The sequence below is a fragment of the Mya arenaria genome, chromosome 3 (genome assembly GCF_026914265.1).
Source record: "Mya arenaria isolate MELC-2E11 chromosome 3, ASM2691426v1".
Taxonomy (NCBI): Eukaryota; Metazoa; Mollusca; class Bivalvia; order Myida; family Myidae; genus Mya; species Mya arenaria.
In genome coordinates, this window is record NC_069124.1 from 75,448,355 (window position 1) to 75,472,894 (window position 24,540).

At 38.2% G+C, this 24,540-nt stretch overlaps 1 protein-coding gene across 4 annotated transcripts; it reads right to left on the reverse strand.

Moving 5' to 3' along the window:
- Window positions 1-5,683: 5,683 nt before the first annotated feature.
- On the reverse strand, window positions 5,684-17,449 carry LOC128226492 (uncharacterized). Of its 4 annotated transcripts, none has more exons than XM_052936385.1 (3): window positions 17,312-17,449; window positions 8,963-9,775; window positions 5,684-7,242 (listed from the first exon to the last, which is right to left on the reverse strand). In XM_052936385.1, the coding sequence occupies exons 2-3, from the start codon at window positions 9,599-9,601 to the stop codon at window positions 5,944-5,946; spliced, it is 1,938 nt and encodes a 645-aa protein (XP_052792345.1). In that variant the 5' UTR covers window positions 9,602-9,775; window positions 17,312-17,449; the 3' UTR covers window positions 5,684-5,943. The 4 variants fall into 4 exon arrangements, with proteins under 4 accessions (XP_052792345.1, XP_052792346.1, XP_052792347.1 ...); XM_052936386.1 differs by lacking the exon at window positions 17,312-17,449 and adding an exon at window positions 10,007-10,141; XM_052936387.1 differs by lacking the exon at window positions 17,312-17,449 and adding an exon at window positions 9,980-10,104.
- Between the last annotated feature and the right edge of the window lie 7,091 nt (window positions 17,450-24,540).

The following is a 24,540-nucleotide window of genomic DNA, read 5'->3' on the forward strand; positions in this document are numbered from 1 at the left end:
ATGTAGTGTTCCGATGTGTTCGGTGTGATAATGCACTGCTTCATGTAGTATACCCGTGTGCTCGGTGTGAGAGTGCACTGTTTCATGTTGTATACCCGTGTTTCCGGTGTGATAATTCACCGTTTTATGCAGTATACCTGTTTCCTCGATGTGATAATGCTCTGCTTCATGCAGTATACCCGTGTGCTCGGTGTGATAATGCACCGCTTCAAGTAGTATACCCGTGTGTTCGGTGTGATAATGCACCGTTTTATGCAGTATACCCGTGTGTCCGGTGTGATAATGCATCGTTTCATGTAGTGTTCCCGTGTGTCCGGTGTGATAATGCACCGTTTCATGTACCATACCCGTGTGTTCGGTGTGATAATGCACCGTTTCATGTAGTGTTCCCATGTGTTCGGTGTGATAATGCACCGTTTCATGCAGTGTTCCCATGTGTTCGGTGTTATAGTGCACTGTTTCATGCAGTATACCCGAGTGCTTGGTGTGATAATGTACCGTTTCATGCAGTATATCCTTGTGCTCGGTGTGATAATGCACGGTTTTATGCAGTATACCTGTTTGCTCGGTGTGATAATGCTCTGCTTTATGCAGTATAATTATCCTTATGCTCGGTATGATAATGCACCGTTTTATGCAGTATGCCCGTGTGTTCGGTGTGATAATGCACTGCTTCATGTAGTATACCCGTGTGCTCGGTGTTATAATGCACCGTTACATGTAGTATACCCGTGTGCTTGGTGTGATAATGCACCGTTTCATGTAGTATACCCGTGTGTCCGGTGTGATAATGCACCGTTTCATGTAGTATATCCGTGTGTCCGGTGTGATAATCACCGTTTCATGTAGTGTTTCCGTGTGTCCGGTGTGATAATGCACCGTTTCATGTAGTATACCCGTGTGTTCGGTGTGATAATGCACCGTTTCATGTAGTGTTCCCGTGTGTTCGGTGTGATAATGCACCGTTTCATGTAGTAGTCCCGTGTGTTCGGTGTGATAATGCACCGTTTCATGTAGTGTTCCCATGTGTTCGTTGTGATAATGCACCGTTTCATGTACCATACCCGTGTGTTCGGTGTGATAATGCACCGTTTCATGTAGTGTTCCCATGATTTCGTTGTGATAATGCACCGTTTCATTCAGTGTCCCCATGTGTTCGGTGTTATAGTGTACCGTTTCATGCTGTATACCCGAGTGCTCGGTGTGATAATGTACCGTTTCATGCAGTATATCCTTGTGCTCGGTGTGATAATGCACCGTTTTATGCAGTAAACCTGTTTGCTCGGTGTGATAATGCTCTGCTTCATGCAGTATAATTATCCTTGTACTCGGTATGATAATGCACCGTTTTATGCAGTATGCCCGTGTGTTCGGTGTGATAATGCACTGCTTCATGTAGTATACCCGTGTGCTCGGTGTTATAATGCACCGTTCCATGTAGTATACCCGTGTGTTCGGTGTGATAATGCACCGTTTCATGTAGTATACCCGTGTGTTCGGTGTGATAATGCACTGCCTCTTGCTGCTGCACGCACTGTCTGCGATCGAAAGTGTTCCCTAGGGTTGACAAGATGCAAATTAACATACATGTAGTTCGTACCTCAATGAAGTAAATACGTGATAATGATATTGCAACTATTATAGGCTTAGTATAACTACACCAGTTATGCCTTCATACTTACAGCATTGCGGTCTCATTCATTTTCATTCGGGCGCATTTATTACACTATTCATATTTATTATTTAATGTACTAAAGGGTTACGGCATGCTTGTGCATAAATTGGGCGTTATAGCTGAATGCCCTAAGCCGGGTAGGGAAGATAATCGTACATGGGTAACCCCGGTTGTTCATGCAGGTTTTGCTGCCCTTGCCACACTTCTGTACACTGTAAACGAGTGCCAAAATACAAAAGACACGCTACAATTGCGACGATTAGTTTAAACAATAGACTAGTGTTAAATAGGGAAATCGATCAATCTTAACAGTGTCACCAGAACGGCAGATGGCCTAATGCAGGAAGCTGTGCGTTTAGGGTTACAGGAGCATAATCACAACCAAGGGTTTTTATTGATCACGAGAACATTGATATTGAGTGTTTTCGCGTTCTGCACAATATTCGGGAGTGAAACATTTTTAAGTTATAGATTCAGTTCCGGCAATGGTCTGCCTATCGGTTCAAAGCACGAAGGGGAATTAAAGTGTTCTTTTGTACGCTGTGACCGTTAATATTCTTTATATGAAGGTATGCTATCCTTGTAAACATAAAGTGCTTTGCATTTTAATGTTTTTATGCCCTATAGGCCTAGCCTGGTCGTTTCGCAGAAGAGGAAGGAACTCCGTACCAAACAAGGCTGCATTCATCCATAGCGGAATTCTATACTTACAGGGCTTCATGCAGTCATAGCACGGAACTCCATACCAAACAGTCATAGCGCGGAACTCCATTACAAACAAGGCTACATATAGTCACAGCGTTGAAATCCATACCAAACAAGGCTAAATATAGTCATAGCGTTGAAATCCATACCAAACAAGGCTTCATTTAGTCACAGCGTTGAAATCCATACCAAACAAGGCTACATATAGTCACAGCGTTGAAATCCATACCAAACAAGGCTACATATAGTCACAGCGTTGAAATCCATACCAAACAAGGCTACATATAGTCACAGCGTTGAAATCTATACCAAACAAGGCTACATATAGTCACAGCGTTGAAATCTATACCAAACAAGGCTACATATAGTCACAGCGCGGAACTCCATACCAAAACGGGCTACATACATGTACAGTCATACCATTCGGAACTCCTCGGCCATTTTTTTCAAAAACAACCTCGGATGTATGCAGGTACATCAGTTGAAGTAGTTCGTAAAGTTTTGAATTATATCATTAATTAAATGTAGTGTTTTAGAGTTGTATTTATTGATCTAAGTTTAAATTGATTGCCATTGAATTGTATTATTGCAAACGTAATTAAGAATACCAAGAGTTAAGTCACACAATAAAATTACTACGCGATTTACTTGCGGCGGACTTAAACGTACCACTTTTTGAGTATGTAAACCGTCCAAATACATCCGAGATTGTTTGCGATAAAATGGCCGAGGAGCTCCGAATGCAGTCATAGTGCAGAAATCCATACCATACAAGGTTACATATAGTCATAGCACGGAACTCCATTTCAAACCAGGCTACATACAGCCGTAGCGCGGAAATACAGTCATGGCTGCATATAGTCATAGCGCGGAACTCCATACTAAACAAGGCTATATATAGTCACAACGCGGAATTCTATACCAAGCAAGGCTACATATAGTCATAGCGCGAAGCTCTTTTCCAAACAATGCTGCATACAGTCAAAGCGCGGAGTTCCATTCCAAACAAAACTACATAAAGGTATAGCCTGGAGTTCCATTCCAAACAAGGCTATATATAGTCATAGTGCGGAGTTCCAGTCCAAACATGGCTACACACAATCATTGCGCGGAGCTCCATTCCAAATTAGGCTACATACAATCATAGCGGGCAGCAAACGCCGGTACAATCATGAAAAACTGACACCAAAACTGCTCGACCACGCGGACTTTACTAAAACTCAGGAATATTTTATCATTTAATGTTGAAAAGCGTTACTAACACTTTCAATTAAAACATATAACATTTATATTTATATTTGAAGCCTAACACGCTTACTGCAATATGAATGCTAGATGACATTTATTATGTCATCTAGGATTCATATTGCAGTAAGATAATGAATCATTTAAATAAATGTATACTGTTCATTGCTTGCAAATACAAGCTTATCTGTCACCATTACTCGTTTTATATACAAAGTGGTGCAGTGGTATTTGCATCGATCAGTGAAACTCAAGCATTGAAGCTGTGCAGTAATGGATTGGATTGCTATCGGTTGGGTTGTTAAAGAATTTGTTTTGTAATCCATCTTTGCAGGGTCTTAACTTAATTCATATATCAATTATTATCTTCAACTCAAACATGACAACAATAGTCAAGCATTTGAAATAAATTCGCATTGTAAAACATACTTTACATCCCATCTGTGAGGTAAAACATGATAATATTCTCAGAAGAGTAATTTTCGAGTAGATCATTTGGTAAACAAAGCTCTTACGTGAATGCCATTTTAGGGCATTATCTGTGTAGATTCCACGCATTATGTGTACATTAACATGTTTTATGGTTATTTCATTGACAGTTGAATTTAGATTAGCAGCTTATTCAAATGTCTTAAAGTGTATGCCTAGAACCATGCATTTTGATTTAGTTGGATGTGAACACTATCTATTTAAAATAAAACGGTAGACAATATGAATATGTTTTTGTGCCACAATGCTGAGGACAAAAAAAATTCAATATTTGTTTTATTTTATTGATGTAGCTTGAAATATCAGAAAGTCGGCAAAACTGTCCGCTGTCGATGTCAATATTAACATTTGTTTTCAAAACTGTACAGATGATCCAAATTTCATTGCAGCAGCTCCTAAAATATGAAAGAATGTCAAAGGTCACAGCCAAGGTCATCCAGGCGAAATATTCATATTTGTTTTCAAAACTGTACACAGGTCCAAATTTCATTGTTGTAGCTTCAAAAATAAGAAAGTAGGTTAAAAGGGATGGGGCAAGCTCTGATCCTAGGAGCATAATTTGAACAATCTTTGTAAAGAGCCATCATAAGATGCTACATAACAAATATCAAAGGTCTGGGCCTTGCGTTTGACACAAGAATATTTTTCAAGTTACTCTTATATAAGAATAAAGTCAACTTATGATATCTTGAGGCGGGGCTTGGGAGAGGACCACTATATGCTGCTCCATACAAACTATCCAGGGTCTTGGCCGAGTGGTTTCAGACAAGAATATTTTAAAATATTGCTATTTAAGTACATAAGAAACATATGACTCCCGGGGTGGAGCCAATTTTGATCCAAGTGGCATTATTTGAACAAACTTGTTAATGGACATTTATATGATGCTACATGTAAAATATCAAGAGTCTGGGTCAAACTGTTTCAGACAAGGAGACTTTTAAAGATTTCCCCTGTATATTTTTCTATGGGTAACTTGTGACCGCCTGGGCGTGGTCAGTTTTGGCTTAATTTGAACAATCTTGGTATAGGACCACTAGACAATGTCACATACCAAATATCTAAGCTCTATGCCGATAGGTTTTTGTGAATAATTTGTTTTTAAATTTAACCTTTCGGTTGCCATGGCGACTAGAATTCTGCATGGAATTCATTTCTGTATTTTGGACAAGTTTGAAAGACAGCACCCAAAGGAAGATCCCTGTAAAGTTTCATTAAAATTGTCCAAGCGGTTTAGGAGAAGATGTTAAAAAATGCTTAAGGCAATTGTTGACGACGGACATAAACTGATCACAATAGTTCACATTTAGAACTTTGTGCTCACAAAAAATGGAACTTAGAAACTTTTATGTTTTGATCCTTCAACCCAACTTACAATACACCAAGTAGGAACTGAATCTTTCAGCTCTTGACGTACGCAATTCTTCCCTGTTTACCTATGTTGAGAGATATTTTTTTCTTGCATGCCAACACGTGCGTGTAATCATTGGGCTGATAGAGACACGGTGCAAGTTTTAGTCTATTAAGTTTTGGATGAAATGCAGTATTAATTATTTTACCAGCCAACAATGACATTTTCAAAATTTTAATAGCAAATCTATAAGAAAAACACGTTTTGTTCTTACAAAAAAATGTAATATTACCATAATAAAAATAATGTAAGCATTAGGCACACAAGACTGCAGTAAACATAATATATGCTTAGCAGATCGTTACAATGCTGAATGTAAGCTTTTATGATAATATGAAACGAACGAATGAAAATCTGTCCAATGCATAATGGTTTTGTGAAAAATTGCATTGTTTTGCACAACACACATTGCAGATTGCTACTGACCCTTACAGTAACACAGAGGTCTGAGCAGCTTGTCTGTGATACAGGCCGATTGGCTCCCATACTTGTTCACACGGACAATATCGCCTACCAAGCGGAACTCCGAACCAGAGGTCACGTGATATGTCGCCTCGAATGCTCCGTGACCGGGGACGGTCTCAATGGTGAGGTCATACCGCTGCAAGGCGCGATCTTCCGGCCGGAAAAACTGCATCAAAGAAATTCCTTTGTTGTCCGTTTCCGTGTGTTGTAGGCCGCTCAGCACGTGTCGGACGTCAGTCACCCGGTCTAACGCGAGTGTGGCACACTGATGCTCGACTGCTAGCCGTTTGTTGAGATCTCTGATCATGGCTCCCGCCAAAGCTTTGGCTGTCCGGTCTGTGACGTTGACGGGCGTGGACGTGTAGCACGCGCAATAGTTCTCCGGCACCCAGGCGTCCGTGCACGAGCGACCCTCTGGTATGGATTTAAGTAAACTAAGACTGCGAACGGTGCCGTCAATGAAAGACTTTGTTGGTGTTTCGAAATCACTATTTAAGACGTCAATCATGGTTTGATGAACATCAAACGGTGTGGTTAATCGGTTAAGATTAATTTTGAGACTAGTATCTACATTTGGAAACTTTGATTTTATATGATCTGGAATCACCATGTGCAGCATAGGCATGCGGTCCTCAATTCTCCCCACAAATGTATTCCTAATTTCATCAATTCGAGAACCATGGTCACTAAAAAACACTAAAACTGTATTGTCTAAATGCCCATTAGTTTTCATCCATTTCAAAAACTCTAAGAAATCACCATCGCCATAAGAAAGAAAGTTTGGGTATTCGTGACTAAACTCAACTAAGAAAGAAAACATCATTTTTCTCTTATTTTTGTAAGTAATTAAAAATTGTTTCAAATAATCGATCAGAACCACATGTTTTGGGCGGTCTTTGTAACACAGCGTAGATCCACCACCCTGCAGATTCACGTTCTTGTTCTCCAAGTATAGAAAAATGGGTCCAAGTTTGCTGCGCATGCGCTCACGGTCAACCGCGCCTAGCCAGAAGGGCCGCATATAATGGTCGGTGGGCGGCCTCACAAAACCACGTGTGAGATAGGTAAACGTGCCTATTTCCGGAAAGTCCTCCGCGTACAGTGTTGCGGCGCCCCGCTCCGAGAAGTTGCGCCATAGGAATGGAAAGGGGTCGAAGGGGTCGGTGGTGTAGTCCTTGATGGGGACCTCAGACGTCCACACGCGCCGGCCAGTCAACAGCGGCGTCAGATTTGGCAGCGTGTTTTCACCAACCTGAAAAAAAGTATACAGTAGTTGTAGTTTCACGGTACAGCGTCAATAAACAAGTGCTCTGACATTATCAATATAATTGAAGTCATAATCAATTTAATATTGACATTTACAATAAGTACATGCAAATTGGTACGGCGACGTATTTAAGCACTTGTTATAGCATGGAATTCCCAACTCCAACCTCGTTAGTTTTAATAACGTACAAAATATACAATCCAAGAAACAATAGTGGATTCTGTATTAACAACGTCTGCTTTGGTCTCTCTCTAAACAAATAACTGATAAACATTCTGAGTTTATTCAAGGATTTTTGATTTGCCGGAAGAAATATGTGGTGGAACATATTTAGTAATATACATATATATTTATATATTGCAATTGTACAGAATAGGTCTATTGGATATACTGTGCATTTTTTTCGATCATATACTCCTAATTAGTGTCACTCTTGGCTTGTCATGTGATTCGGGTTTGAAGCAGTTGAGTTAGTCATGCAACATTTATTGATTGAATGTTAGCATCGATCGTTTTGTCAATTTGTCATTATCTTCCTCATAATTTTCCTCTCAAATACCGGCGGTAATTACGTTTGTTGAATGCTAAGCAGTTTTCTGTCGAGCCATATGTAGACTATAGAGTTGACTGTATTAAGTGTATTCGTGCAGCAATCTTTCTAGCAACATATCTAACCTTCTAGCTCGTCATTTATTCGAGAAACATTGAATATGAGGAGTATTAACACTTCAATGCAGCTTAAGCGTTCCTAGTCAAGTTAAAGTTTAAAGTTTTATTCATCAAAACTCATGTAAGTCTCAATCAAGGTGTTAGGCTGCTAATTTCACGCTGCTACGCTGTTAACTTCACACTGACAGGCTGCCAAGATATTAGGCTGTTAATTTCACGCTGTTAGGCTGCTAAACTGCTAAGTTCACGCAGTCAGGCTGCTAGGCTGCTAACTTCACATTGCCACACTGTTAGTCTGCCAATTTCACGCTGCAAGGCTACCACTCTGACTTGCTGCTTACTTCACGGACATCACATAATATGTTCAATGTATTATTCATGCAAGCGCCAAACTAGTGAGTGTTTACCATAAAAGCGATTGCATTTCGGAAGCAAAATCAATTATCTGAACATTTATGATGAATGCTTTTAACAAACCTTAATCATTTTAAGTGCTATAGGATAAGAGATCAGCACTTTAAGCGGCATTGTCGGCTGTGGAGAATTAGATTTTGGAATGCAAATATAAACAACAGGATGAAGTAGGTCTCTTTAACCACTCTACTCACTGAGTATCATAAAACCTAGCATAAATAATGATTAACCATTCCTCAACTTCCGTTTCAATGTGGCCAAATTCTGCCATAAGTGCATGAGTGTACACACTGTACTCTGACATACAGTTTCAGCTACAATTACTTATAATTTTAGAACAGTGGTAAATAGTGAAACATCACACAACCTTTTCACCTTTCTGCGATATGAATGTACACAAGCCTGGTAGAATTGATGGGATCTTTGATCCAGACTCGGCTCGACGTTTAGTCCAATAATCATAAATGTCTGAATGTGTTTAGATGATGAACTTTGGAGGTTTGCGATAGTGATTTAAAAAGACCAAGACGTTTTTTCTTAAATAAACCGGCATTGCCTAGCAATTTCATGTAGTTCTAAATAGCTCACAAAAAATATTTCTTTTAAAGCAATGGTATTATACCTTCATATAACCTTTAAGGTCGTAGGAGCCCAGTTCTTCTCGAAGGTAACGGATGGTTTTTGGCAGCTTCCGTATGGAAGCCGAGCGGGAGACGGAGTCAACACCAAACATGACGACACTTAAATGGTGAGCAGACTCCTCCAGGAGAGGGGTCGTTCGATGCACGGATTCCTTAGCAACATTTGTGAGAATTTGGTCAAATATGAGCTTCCCGTCAATTGAGCATTCTGTATAAAAGAAATCTGCATTCACTCGTGTGGGCGGTGACAGCGTTAACGGCTCGTCAAACTTTACTGAAACGTCGTCATTTTGACGTCGAAGTATCCTGTATGTGCATGAAAGTTGATTCATTGAAAGTTTCAGAATAGCTAAGGCACTTTTGTTGAATATCACAAGCCCATGGTTATCTACTGTAAGAATGTTGGTTGACGGGTCACAGGTGAGCGGTTTTGGATCCCATACGTACTTCATGATGGACGGGTCGTATGGATTCAGGCTGGGAATGATGCACGAGCTGCTCGTGTTCGCATGTCGGAACATGTAACGCACCGGAAACGTTATTTCCATGTACAAGTATGGCACCATTACAATGGCAATTAACCATAACAACACTTTTATCACACGACACTTCCTCATCATGCGAGAATATTGTCTGTTTATACATCCACTGAAATCCTTCGAGATTTATGTACATCTAGAATTCATTATATCGATGTGCTTTCACGTAACAGCTTAAACATAGCGGCCGTCCCGGCGAAGCACCGCCAGTCGCGAGAATCCCCTCATCGTCGCCTTTCATTTCCCTCATGCAGCCTGAAATCACAAACAACAACATTGTCTGGCTTACTATGTACATTTTGTCTGTTAATATTTTAAAATCATATCTGCAACCTGATGTAAAACTGAAAAATGCATAATAAAGAAATCTTTAACGGCATCGCATACATATCTATTCTATCATCATCTCAAATTCTTCTTTATAATTAATGTCCCGTATAATATCTGTCAATAGGTTACTTTCGTTGACTTGTAGTCCATACATACGATAACAACATCACTGAATGTAATTGCTGGTGATTAGGAAGTTCCACGGCGCATTTACAATACCAATTTGAACTAGCTCTCAAACTAACAAGCGCTTTTAGCCTTAATACATCACAGTGTGATACATTTATCCATCTCGCAAATGGCGACGTCAAGTACCCATCGCGTAAACTCAGCTGACAAATAACCATAGCAATACTTTGCAAACATACAGGGGCCAGCTTCCCGTTTAACTATTGATTTGGTGTAGAAGGCGACTCATGCGATTCATGGCTCATCTGTATTATTGAGACTGACGGGGACTTGTGAGATGAACGTTATTTACGTCGGAGTTATTGGTCAAAATTGACGCAATTCGCATTGTAAGTTTTAACATATCTGTTAAAACATCAACGTAAATATGTCTGTTTCGCTTCTGCTAGCATATGAGTTAAGTACGGTAATTAAAACATGTCCTATTTGGTACACTGGAATTGTACGACCTCAGAGTGAGATAAAAGTCACATCAAAATAATCCTACAACTGTACGACACATTGCAGTAATTGATCTGAAAACTTTACGTTTTTTAGAGAGAAAAAAATCTTGTTAAGAGTTTAGACAAACAGTGTGAACTCAAAAAGCAGAAGCGAAGTTGAAGCATATTTGCTAAAGCACACATGTTTAAGCAGTTTGTGTGAGCTTGGTATACTTTCCATGATTGCGATATCACATTCTTCACAGATATTCTCACACAACATACATGTAAGTCACATAAATCAGATTTCCTGTAAAATGTGAGATTGATGCAGGTTTTTGATGTGACATGACATGGCATTGTTCACATGTTAATACCCATGTACATTATATGATTACTTTCGCAGTCATTCCATTAGTGATTCCCCTTCATGGCACAGCACTCATCAATGATATTTGTAATTCTCTCTTGTTTCTAAGCGTAGTAAGCGTGGTATGCATACTTTCGTGACTTATTCTACGTTTTCACCTTTGCATGATGTACTAAGTAATAGCCATACAGTACAGTACGAGAAGTGTAAGAAGTTGTGAGAAGAAATTGCACAAATAATACAATGTAATGTAATTTTCCTGAGGCTGAACCTTCATATCAAACTCAAACCCAAAGATTGCCACAGTCAAAACCGCACTGTCTAGACCACTTGTTTATGAAATTATGATTACAAGTACATTCGATATAGTGACTAAGCATTTATAACAAAAACTATAAATACGCTGAACCATTGTATTTATATAAAGCTTCATACATTTCCGCATTGGTTGTTGACGTACATCAAAAACAGTGGAAACTTGTTAAAAGGGGAAACCACCGAGAGCAGCTCTCATGCCATTACAAAAAGGTTACACATCACGAATTATATATGCGTGATAGCACTTGCAACGTACTCTTGAATCATGTATATATTTTTGTTACATATTTTATAATCAATATAATCGTGTGCTAACGTGTGCTAGCGTGCGTGCGTTAGTGTATGTATCGGTATGTGTGTGTGTGTTAGTTATAGGCTATCTGGTTATATATCAATGGCTGAAATAGCATGTATTTTAGTTTATCTATTTAAAAATACTACGTTACAAAAAAACTAAATGTGTACTTATTCATGCATTCACCATATTAAGCACACTAGTCTGATGAAGTCGTTTAACATAATGTATTTTATCAACTGCATTAGCTGTGGCCCGTTGTATGCAAATATTCCCTCAATGCATACTTTATATATGTAGTTTTTTTATGTACATTTGTAGGGAAACCATTTTTAATAGATACGTTTTTATCATTTTCCAGGAATGTTCGCCTTGTATCAAATGCGTTCCATACGTCATCGAAAAGAAATTTCTGCAAAAGCTTTATAAAATGCTCCAAAACAGAGCGTATTTGATTTAAATTAGTGACATAGTCGTAAAGTGTATCATGATAATGGTAGCTCCTCATACGCTAATTGATCACTTTTTATAGTCATCGGAGTGTACCACGACAACGCATACGCTAATTGGTCACTATCTACAGTCATCGGACAGTACCACGACAAAACATACGCTGACTGGTCACTATTTATAGTCATCGGACAGTACCACGACAACGCATACGCTAATTTGTCACTATTTATAGTCATCGGACAGTACCACGACACACCATACGCTGACTGGTCATCGGGCAGTACCACGACAAAGCATACGCTGCTTGGTAGCTTTTTATAGTCATTGGACAGTACCACAACAAACCAACGCATGAGACAGAAAAAATGACTACCAGAAGTTTACGTCATTTACGTCTTCGAAAGTGTAAACGATTATTTTTAATATTACTAGTTGACCTAGTAACCTTCTTTTAAGACCTGACCTGATCTGTATTCAAACTTGACGTATAACTTACAATGCAGTGATGTAAGTGTGGGGCATCATGAAGTGTTAGACGACCAGACATGTATCAGAATATTCTTGCCATTGCACAACCTTACACGAATGTATGAGGTCACCACAAATTAGAAAAGAAAAGAACTTTTCAAATATGTTAACTAAGAATGCCTAGTGACCCAATACTATTTTGGTATTAACGTTGAAATGGTTTTGTGTTTGGAAAGAAAGATGTAAATGTTTTTGTTTTCCTTTTGGAAATAATATAGCAAACTAAAATTTGTGGTCTTTACATATTGCAAAATATGTCGTTTATATCCGATTTCAGCTGAAATAGAGCAAATATAAAACCTATAACGATTGTTCATTCCGGTCATTTACTTCATTACTTGACATACCTGCAATCAGTAAACTAATACCTTTCAAATCATACCGACATTGTATAGGGTCGCCAGGTGTCAAAATGTATATTAAGGCTGATAGAGGAATGACAGGATGGAGGTATGGCAGGATGGAGGAGGTATGGCATGATGTCGGTATGGCAGGATGGAGGAGGTATGGCAGGGTGGGGTATGACAGGATGGAGGTATGGCAGAATGGAGGTATGATAGGATGGAGGAGGTTTGACAGTATGATGGATGACAGGGTGGAGGTATAACAGGATGGCGGAGTTATGACAGTATGGAGGTATGACATGATGGAGGTATGACATGATGTCGGTATGACATGATGTCGGTATGGCAGGATGTAGGTATGACAGGATGTAGGTATGACAGGATGTCGGTATGACCGGATGTCGGTATGACAGGGTGTCGGTATTGGAGGTTATTACAGGATGGGGTATGACAGGATGGAGGTATGACAGGGTGGGCTATGACAGGATGGAAGTATGACAGGGTGGGCTATGACAGGATGGAGGTATGACAGGGTGGGGTATGACAGGATGGAAGTATGACAGGGTGGGGTATGACAGGATTGAAGTATGACAGGATGTCGGTATGACAGGATGTCGGTATGACAGGGTGTCGGTATTGGAGGTTATTACAGGATGGGGTATGACAGGATGAAGGTATGACAGGGTGGGTTATGACAGGATGGAAGTATGCCAGGGTGGGGGTATGACATGATGGAAGTATGACAGGGTGGAGGTATGACAGGATGGAAGTATGACAGTGTGGGGTATGACAGGATGAAAGTATGACAAGGTGGGGCTATGACAGGATGGAGGTATGACAGGGTTGGGGTATGACAGGATGGAAGTGTGACAGGGTGGGGGTATGACAGGATGGAAGTATGACAGGGTGGAAGTATGACAGGGTGGGGTATGACAGGATGGAGGTATGACAGGGTGGGGTATGACAAGTCGGGGGTATTACAAGATGTAGGTATTACAGGGTGGGTATGACAGGATGTCGGTATGACAGGATGTAGGTATGACAGGAAGGAGGTATGACGGGGTGGGGGTATGACAGGATGGAGGTATGACAAGGTGGGGGTATAACAGGATGTCGGTATGGCAGGATGTAGGTATGACAGGATGGAGGTATGACTGGGTGGGGTTATGAAAGGATGGAGGTATGTCAGGATGGAGGTACGACTGGATGTAGGAATGACAGGATGGAGGAGGTATGGCAGGATGGAGGTATGACAGGATGGAGGTATGGCATAATGGAGGTATGGCATGATGGAGGTATGACAGGGTGGAGGTATGACAGGGTGGGGTATGACAGGACATTTGTGGGTCGGATTCCTTAAGCAATATGGGAACAAAAATCCAAAAGAGCAGTGGAATTAACAAGAATGAAAATAACATGAAATTTCATACAAAAACATAAAGGGAAAGGAATTATCAATGCAACAAATGCAGCAGAAATGAATCACAAATTAGAACTATTTTAAAAGTATTACATAAGTTAGAGCCAGTAAAGGATATGCTCTTTAATCGTCCAAAACGCATACCGCCGAGTGAGGTAAAATCACAAATTCGCAGATAAATGTAGTTTAAGAATTCATCTTACAAGATGGAACTAAACAGTGTCTGTATCGAAATCAATATTAATTCTATATTTGGTAAATGTTTCTTATCCTGGTAGAAAAAACCCAATCTAATATAGAATACACTTAGGCAGGATCAGTTTAGCGCTATAAAGATCACTTATTATAGAATGATGAATAGCAATTCCAGAGTTGATCGATATTTATTGTTCAAGACGAGCCAGAAATATTAGTAATATGAATGTCTTGAGTAAGCTTTCCAAACTAGATAGATAGATAGATCTTTTATTTCCTCAATAAATGGACAGATTCACATTTTATATTCCTACTTGTCACTTGTATGTCTTTATTCCGTGGTGCTAGGTAATCATACCTAAATACATTGCTGCTAACAACTTCGTTGAGCACTAAGATGTCTAAAACAAAATTATTAAAAAAAAATAATTCAAGACCAAAAATGATTGGAACATGATCATTTATCATAAAAACATAAATATCAACCAAAAATTCCACTAAAAGAATTTTTCCCAAAATATTTACTATATAGTAAAGGTTGACATGTGAAGGCCCTCGTACGTAGGGTGGTGTTTTTGAAAAGCATGATCTCGTGCATGCTCGAAATCGAGTATTATAGTTCAAATGTCTGTGTCACAGCAAGCTTCCGGGTCAGTGAGGTCACTTTTCATTAAGGAAATGTGGAATTGTAGCTTATTTAGAAGTTATTCCATCTTCTCGCTATGGCATATCGGTGAAGGTTTCCGGCATCTCACCAAACCTTATTAGTTTTAAGGCTAATGCATCCGCAAACTGGATCATCCGTGTAATAAGCACTTTATTAGTTAGAAAGCCTCTATCAGTGTGTGTATACCAGGTGATAAATTACGTCATAAATACTACGTCGGACGGCAATATTTTGTTTCGAATGAATACATCAACGATTTTTTTCTTTTTCTTCATCAATTTACAAAGGGCAGTCTAAGCCGCTTAAAGAGCCCCGATTTCGTGTTAGGCGGCAGTTTTGAGAAAAAATCACGAACACGAATAATTACATAATAGTATATACACGCAGACGCATATAAATAACATCTAATTAAAGATACTGAGTTTGCATGTTAATATGTTAAGACAATAAGATTATGAACTTAACAATTTAAATCAAATTAAATTTGCTGCACACAAATGAAAATAAATCAGCCCCATGTGCTCATTTAGAAATCATATTTACATAAAATTTAATAGTTTGTATCTATAAAAACCAAAAGTAAAGCAACAGCTCTTTTCCTCGAACACCATAGCTATGCTATGTCAAAGTCAAGTCAAACACTGTTTATTCACTCATACCGTAAACATGGCAAATGAGGTCATATACAAAACGGAACAGATTTATCATGAAAAAACCTCTGGTGAATGAGAATGCTCTTTCCTAATTTATTCATTTAAAGTGAAAAAGCTATTAAATAAGCAATAAAACATCACACACTAAATACAACAATCCCATATTAAAAGCCGCAATTGATCCGCACAAACTTGACATTATCTTTCATGAATCGGTACACACGCAATCAACAGTCAACACTATCAATAATTTCAGGCAGACAGACAGGTAATTGTCACCTCGGGATGTTAGTTATTTAACAATGATTTTCACGAAAACATCATTAAAATATCAAACGTTTTAGACAATTATATAAATAAATAAAACAACTTAAATGGTAATTTCTCAAAATTTCGCGTTATGGGCTGATAACCATTCAAAAAGGGAAACATCCGTTTTACTGCTAGAACAAATTATACATATGGAGAAAAGTAAGTGTTGCAAACGAACTCCGACGGTGTCTATAAGAAATCATTCTTTGATCGTTAGTTTCCACAAATAAAGAAGTTTTATTTCGCTGTCTATATTGACAATCACCTAAAAATCAGATAAAGGAACAATTTTCCTCGAGGCTTTTTTAATTATTTCACAATGTTTTGATAATGAAAATGAATTTTTGCTTGACTGCTGTTCAAAGTGTGTATCAATTGCTATTGTTTGTCTCCGTTTTAGCAGGGAACATGTACAAACACCAGTAATGTACACATGTATGGTCTTATTATTTTTTAAATGTATGACATTCTAGTTGTGGTTTTATCATCACTGATATATTTCCGAAGGGAGAAATACTTATAGAATATATATAGTTCTGAAAGAGTATCAGGAAAAGTTCTAATAAGTACTCTTGAAAAACAAAGTATTTTATCATTCTGATAACGCTGAGTGATCACATTACACTGTGTTAAAAGAAACTTCTTAAACATTTTCCCCGAGTTTTACAACGACTGAGGCAGCAAGTTGTTGGTAATGAGTGATAAATTGTGACTGAGTTAAGTTATCTCTTCTATATTTGTAGAAACTGCTTACAGACCATATTTCTATTAATACAGAATGACATTGCTGAATATATGTTGTTGTTGTTGTTTTGTTTTTACTTTTGATAGGGAGTCCTTTAAATACTTTTTAGCAATAATTTTAAATCACAATTTCCACAAATCTTGTGAAATGTGTTGTAAATCGTCTCGTGTAAATCGCTTTATCACGAATTACTATGTACGTGAAGTTATGGTTTCAACACAAGATAACGCGTTAGAAACACGATCATGTGTAAACAAGACTCGATCGTTACAATACCAATGAATTTCAAATGTATATTTACCATGAGATTGTTCTGAAAATGAGTTATCTGAAAGTGTTGTCCCTCTAAATTCAATACATAGTAACTACACAAACGTCCTGATTCCCTTAACCTAGAAGAATGTTTATTATTGGTCCCAGTCTTAACCAAGAAGCAGGTACCCACGTACACGTCTTTAACATTATCTTTCCATACATTTGCAAGCATGTATTTGATATTTAAATTTACAGAATACGTATTTTAAATCTTCCTTGAAACAATCAGTCCTACCTTAATGCTGTTCGTATCCTTCCTAGAGGTTAACCACTTCAGAATACAAGTCGGTTTAATCAGGTCAAAGGCAGCGCACACGATAACGCTATCATCTCACTCTCTTATCAGCAAGAAATACCAGGATTCGCTCGTGTACTCTAGCGCAGCGCTACTTAAAGGTACTCGCTCAGGGTTTTGAATGAAAAATTACTTTCCCCGGTAATGCATTTAAAAACACATGTTTTGTCATTATTTTACTGTAAGAAATGGAAAATGCAGAACAAAATACAGTAAAAGTATACAGAGGTATTTTGGTTTTAGTGGGGTGCAGGTAAAGTCAGGGAAAATAGAAATCGGACGCCTACACCACACCGCCAGGACTTATGAAGTTGTTGTTGTTGTTGAGTTTATAAAGGTCTGCTACTTCTATAGTAGCCGGGTTTTTTACCTCTTAAAATACATTCATAACATCGCGTGATAATGTCAAGCAATCAATCACGCAACAGCAAAGCTGTAATTAAGTGAATATAAGCGTTGTTAACGATAATGAAAATTGTGGTCTTCATAAACGATAATTGAGCAAAAAAACTTTTGCTGAAGGGTTCCAGCTTTTGGCATTTTAGTTTTAACACTTTGAACTACTGATTTGCCACACTTTATTTCGTAATTAAAAAAATGCATTTTACAAAGCATGAGCCAGTCCCTTTAAAGAATTTATTTCATTTGTTGATTTACCATCATCCCTAAAATGTGAAATAATTAGGCAATCAGCATCGAGTGTTTTCATAAATCAAGCGTTTCATTCATGCATTGTCTCCTGTCTGGTTTCATCTTCATTTTAAGGGAGACAACTCTTGAATAACTTCACAGATTTCAATTTCAATGAGATCCCTTTGCCCATCAACTGAACGGCCAACCAACATCGACAATCAAATGTAGACAAGACTGCAATGTGTTTTCTATCAACTATGTGTATATTCCCGCCTAAAGGTTAAAAATCTCAACAAACCGCTGCCGTAGGATTTCAGTCTTGCATGGTAATACCGGATCTATTTTCTCATCACTTCATCTATTGGTAATACTCTTATCTTTATGGATCCTGTGCCAATGTGAGAGTCCGATGCCAATAACTGTTAAGGTATCAGATGTATAAATAGTTTGCTAATTATGGTAATGTTAAATGTTGATGCATTCAGATCCCTTTTGCAAGCATTTATATCCTTACTCACTAGCGGGTACAGGGGGGCGCCGAGTGCCCCCCCCCCCAAGCGTCCATGTTTACTTTTTATTTCAATATAGGAGAAAAAAAGGTAATTAAATACGCAGAAAATGCACCAATTCGGTCAAGCAATTGTTAAAAAGTTCTTCCCGACCCTCCTGCCAGCACATTAAACAAAATAAATTTCGGTTCTGAGAGAGTGAGGGAGGGGCGCAAGTCAAAAGGTTACGCCCCTAAAGTACGCTCCCTATTACGTCGGATCCTGGATTCGCCCCTGTTACTGACTACTAATACGTAAAATAATTGACTGAAAACAGATTTGTGTTCTTGATATTTTTATTTCACCTGAAATCTATAGAGCGGGTTTTAACACTATTTTAGAATCATATTATTTACATAATTATTATAAATCTGCTCATTAAACCCTTTCAAATGATAACAAACTAATGCAGACCGGCCACAAGGCATCCACAATTTACTCGATTGTTTGTCTGATACCTTAAGATCTTTGTGACATGCTAACGTCAGGACTAACCACAACGGCGTCAAAAAGGCTACGGATGTTTCTATAGTCTGGTCGGCTCAAAGATATAATACTTGACAGTGTGTTATGATATTGAGAAGCTCACGTGACACAGCATGCGACCCCCTGATAATAATGCAATATATTGTTCAAATGCATTGAATATGCACCAACGCGTAGTCCGCTGTGGCGTTAATGGGTAAACTCAAATGAAATGGACGTGAATAATGAATATGGCTTCTCTTTTTTCTTTACACTTTCAGAGGTTTATACGGTAAAAATTAAACAAATCGGGGATTTTTATTTTATTTAGTAAAATCAAGATTTCGTAGCACGTTTGTCTGCGTTATAAAACACTATGTCCTCTACTCTTTACTCTCCTCCCCCTCTTGTAACGGTTACTGAGAACTTTCGAAAAATTGGAGCCTGAAAAGAAATCATGACTTCTTTCGCCCCGCTACGTAATGTGTAATGAGACAACCAGTTGTCAATGCTAAAGCCTACATAACAATTACACTTCCCATGAGCATCTAAAACAAAAAAAGTTGGCAACATTAATGTCTATCAAGTTGTACAAGCACTGGACACTCAGACTTTGATTTTTCGTTTTGCCCCGATTCCTTCAAAGTTCTTAAGCGTAGCAAGTTTGCTACGTCGCTTATTTCATTAAGTATATGTCCTTACTTTACCTTGATTTTAAATGGACTAACCGATTGCAATAAAACAACTTTTTACACTCCAAAACCTCTCAAGAATAAGTGTTTAACATGTATTTTATCAACACAAAACTAGTGGGCTTAGCTTTATCATTTTACAAGGGCCTTACAAGGCTTTAAAATTCGGACATGTATCATTTTAATACATTATCACAACATAAAGTCATTCCTTAAAAAAGAGTCACAACAACGGAATTTTCAACGAATAATCATTGTAATGGCTCCAATGATTGCCCGCCGTAAAGATGCCCATTTGTAAGCAGGAGTTGATGCCACGATAAAATCGATCCCCAAAATGCTCTCGGGATCAGTTTGAGGCAAACTTCCCAGAAATGAGACTATCGTCGGATCGATCCGGGAGACCCAGCCGCAAAACAAACAAGGAATTGAGTGCAGAATGGACATTTATAGCTAGCATTTACAGCCAGCTTACGCTCTGTGATGGCGACATGAGAGCGCCGGTTCAATTTATCCATGAAGCTCGTCACGCAGACACAATGTAACGAGGAAAGTCATGAAGTTATGAGCGAGGTTTGTGTGTATTCAAATGTAAAACTTTCCTGAACATTTTAAAAAGAACATCGTTTAAAGACACAAGCTAGTTTTATGAATATAATGATGAAAATAACAAAAAAGAAAAAAAAACATCTGCCAGCACCAAAACACTGAACCCAGGTACACTGTCTGTACTTCAGTCGGAGTCAATTTCCATTTCACTTTTACTCTGAGAGGGGTTTTATGTTAAAAAGATATCCATTTGTACTTGTCAACATTAATAAGAATGTATGTAAATAACGCTTGGAAGACTGTTTTTTGGAAAATAGTTTAAAGCAAAGTGAATATTTATGGCGTTTTTTGTTGCTATTAGTCGTTTAAAACTTTGTAGATTTGAAGAGGTCTATAATTCGTTTGTTTCTTCCTAACTACAAACAAATGATCTCTCCAAAGCCGAGAATGCCCCTTTAAAGGCAAATTATACTATCAAAGTGTTTCCCTTTCGGTTGCTATGGCAACTACATTTCTACATGGAACCACTTCAGTCGAAGATATCTGAAAGAAAACAAACAACATTTCCGTGAACGTGATTTGAAATTTGGCCAGTGGTTTTCACTAGAGGAGGGGGAAGCCAACACCTCCACATTGCAGGCATATTCCTCAAGGATGAACATGGCTTAGAGGAATTTGATTAAGGGACACTCAAATAATGGTTTTGTGAAATTATTCTGAAACTGCGTTAGACGTTTCAGAAATGATTTTCAAAATTTCCACTATATATCTTAAGGAACGAACAGGTATTGGATGAATTTAGTAAAGACACGACTAAGAACATGTTTCAATATTAGTTATATTTCTTGCCAGCGAATTCCGTGAATATTTTCTACAATAGTCATTACAGAAAAACCAACTCAACAATTTAAAAAAAAAAGATTCTCATTTAATTTCATGGATATTACGCCGAAACTTGCTGAGAAATAGCCTGGACACGATTGAATCTGTATATATTTATTAAAAAAATCAAAACGCCATAACTGTTCAAAATTACCAAACCGTGCGGATAACATGCGTATCCCCTTTTTATTCCCATTAAGTTTGATGCGGAACACACGAATTATTAAGTACTGGTTTAAAGTCACACGTATCCTGGGTGAGGTATTTAATATGAAAGCTGGCGAATATATGGACAGTTAGGCAGTTATTTTGAAACAGTTGTTAAATGAGCTTGGATTTGCTTATTTATTTACACGTGAGAATTTAACTAATTTACAGATAGAAATTGTTGCTAGACGATTATATGATACTTATTTACAATAATGGTGTATACATGTTAGAATTTCAGAAAAACACCAGTGTTATGTTCATTTTAACAAGAGTTTACGATTGAAAATTATTTATTTTGTAACAATAGCAATAAGTTAAGAATATCATTTACTAGATTTAGATGGTGGGCACACAACATTAGTATTGAAGAAGGAAGTTACTGAAGTATAAACCGAGAAAATAGAAAATGCAATAAATGTAATACTAAATAAATGTAGTAGACCATCAATATCACTTTTTTGTTTGTATGTCTTCATTATAGACTGACGTATAAAGTTTTCTGAGGAATATCCTGGGCACGAAAGGACCGGGCCTGTTTTATACTAGATATAAAATAAAGGGGCCATAACTCTCACTGTGAACGATACCCGCGCATCTCATCTTGTTGGTTAAGTGTACCAAATAGGTTCCATCGAATACAAGCCCGTGGTAGCTGAGAACAGCACAGACACGAATAGTGGACGGATCTACAGAAGGGCGGACAAAAGGAAAGCTGCGACTTGATGATCCTAAGATTTTGATCTGGGAGCATAACACACACGAAAGCCATATAAGGCACACCAACCCCGTCCACAGGTTGAAACGAACGTGCACTACTAGTATAAGAAGAACTTTGTATAGAGGGACAATCAAAGAACATATTCCGTGAAATCGTTACGGCCACCATAACTGAGGAGGATCTTTTCAGCACATTTATTCAAATTGGCCGGATGGTTTCGTAAAAAAGTTGACGATGGACAAAGTACTGACGAACTTGATCGCTGAATATGTGCAGGTGAGCTAAAAAGGAGTGTCGCACGAGTTTGGTATTATCACCGAATTACGTCATTAAAAGGTTGACGTACCAAAATGACTGATTTTTTCACCCATAGAGTTGACATTCAAGCGTCGGACGACATAATTGACCAATCAGAATGGTGTTATAACATCACTCTAATTCGCGACATTGTAATCATAGCTAAGGCAAGAGATGATGTTATTACAAAATTCTGATTGGCCAATCATTTCGTTTTAACGAGATACGTATGTCGTTTAAGGTAGCACATGAAAAGTTCCACTTGAAACCCATACCAATTTAAAACATTTACCTAAAGTCTATGTTAAGGGTGTCAAGGTACACATTCGAATCCAAACAGAAGCATTTTTTTCTTCTATGGTTTTATTACCTAAAAGTTTTCACAGAAATTTATATTGTATTTTCATTAAAACGTAATGAAAAACATTTGTACACATAAATATTAGCTTCTTTGAAGATCTAATTACCTGCAGGCCCGACTGAAGGGCTGGTGGGGAATTCCAGACTCTAATTAGTCTCAACAGAGACGGTAGACTAGGATTTTTTTTATATTTTTTGCATGATGTCCCCAAAAGTTTGTAGTTAATTATTAATCAGAACTGGTCATGTACATTTCTACAACTTGTTGATTTTGCTTTTATATTTCGATGTTCCAATTTTTAACCGGTCAAAACATTGTTAAATACCATATGTTTATTTTAGTACAGTTTGATTTTATTTGTTGATGATGTGATCAAGAATGTTTTATTTCTGATCCCAAATTATTACCAAAATACTGAAAAATTAAAGAAAAAAATATTTGACGGGTACATTTCTATTGAATTTTGTTTCTAAATCCATCATCATCATCAGTATCTGTAATTTACTACAACACTTTAGTACCTGCAATGGACAACACCAGTTTAGTACCTGCAACACACTTCACCACTAAAGTACCTGAAAAGGAATACACTACTATAGTTCCTGTACGGAATACGCCACTATACTTACCTGCAACGGACTATACCAATATAGTACTTGCAACGGACTACACAACTATAGTACCTGCAACGGACTACACAACTACTGTACCTGCAACGGACTTCACCACTACAATATCTGTAACGTACTACACCACTACAATATCTGTAACGTACTACACCACTTTAGTACCTGCAACGGACTACATCACTATAGTACCTGTTACGGACTGTGCCACTATATTACCTGCAACGGACTATACAACTACAGTACCTGTAACGGACTACAACACTTTAGTACCTGTAACGTACTACACCACTTTAGTACCTGTTACGGACTGTGCCACTATATTACCTGCAACGGACTATACAACTACAGTACCTGTAACGGACTACAACACTTTAGTATCTGTAACGTACTACACCTCTTTAGTACCTGCAACGGACTACACCACTTTAGTACCTGTTACGGACTACACCACTATAGAACCTGTAACGGACTACACAACAAAATTACTCTTATGGACTACACACCTATAGTAACTGTAACGTACAACAACACAAAATAACTGTTATGGACTACACCATTTTAATATTGTTACGGACAAGGCCACTTTTGTACCTGTTTCTGACAACACCACTATGGAACCTATTACGGATTACACCACATAAGTACCTGTTACGGACTACGCCAATACAGTACGTGTTACGGATTACGCCATTATAGTACTCGTTACGAACTCCTCTACTACAGTACCTATTACGGACTACGCCACTTTAGTATTTTTACGGACAACGCCACTTTAGTACCTGTTATGGACTACGCCAATACAGTATCTGTTACGGACTACGCCATTATAAATGTGTTACGAAGTCCTCCAATACAGTACCTTTTACGGACAACGCCCCTTAAGAATTGTTACGGACAAAGCCATTTAAGAACCTGTTACGGACTACAGCGCTATAGTAATTGTTACGGATAACACCATTATAGAACCTGTTACGGACTACGCCACTTTAGTACCTATTATGGACTATGCCACTTCAGTAACTGTTTCGGACTTCAACACTATAGTACATTGTACATGTGAAGTCCTCCACTAAAGTACTTTTTACGGACTACGCCACTTTAGTATTGTTACGGACAACGCCACTTTAGTACCGGTTACGGACTACACCGCTATAATACTTGTTACGAATAACACCATTATAGAAC

What these genes read in the sequence shown, in the direction of transcription:
- LOC128226492 (XM_052936385.1), bottom strand. Translation starts at nt 9,601, where the DNA reads ATGATGAGGAAGTGTCGTGTGATAAAAGTGTTGTTATGGTTAATTGCC. An exon ending in ACCTTAAAGGTTATATGAAG is followed by an intron (nt 7,243 to 8,962) that starts GTATAATACCAT and finishes ACTTTTTTTCAG; the next exon opens with GTTGGTGAAAACACGCTGCC.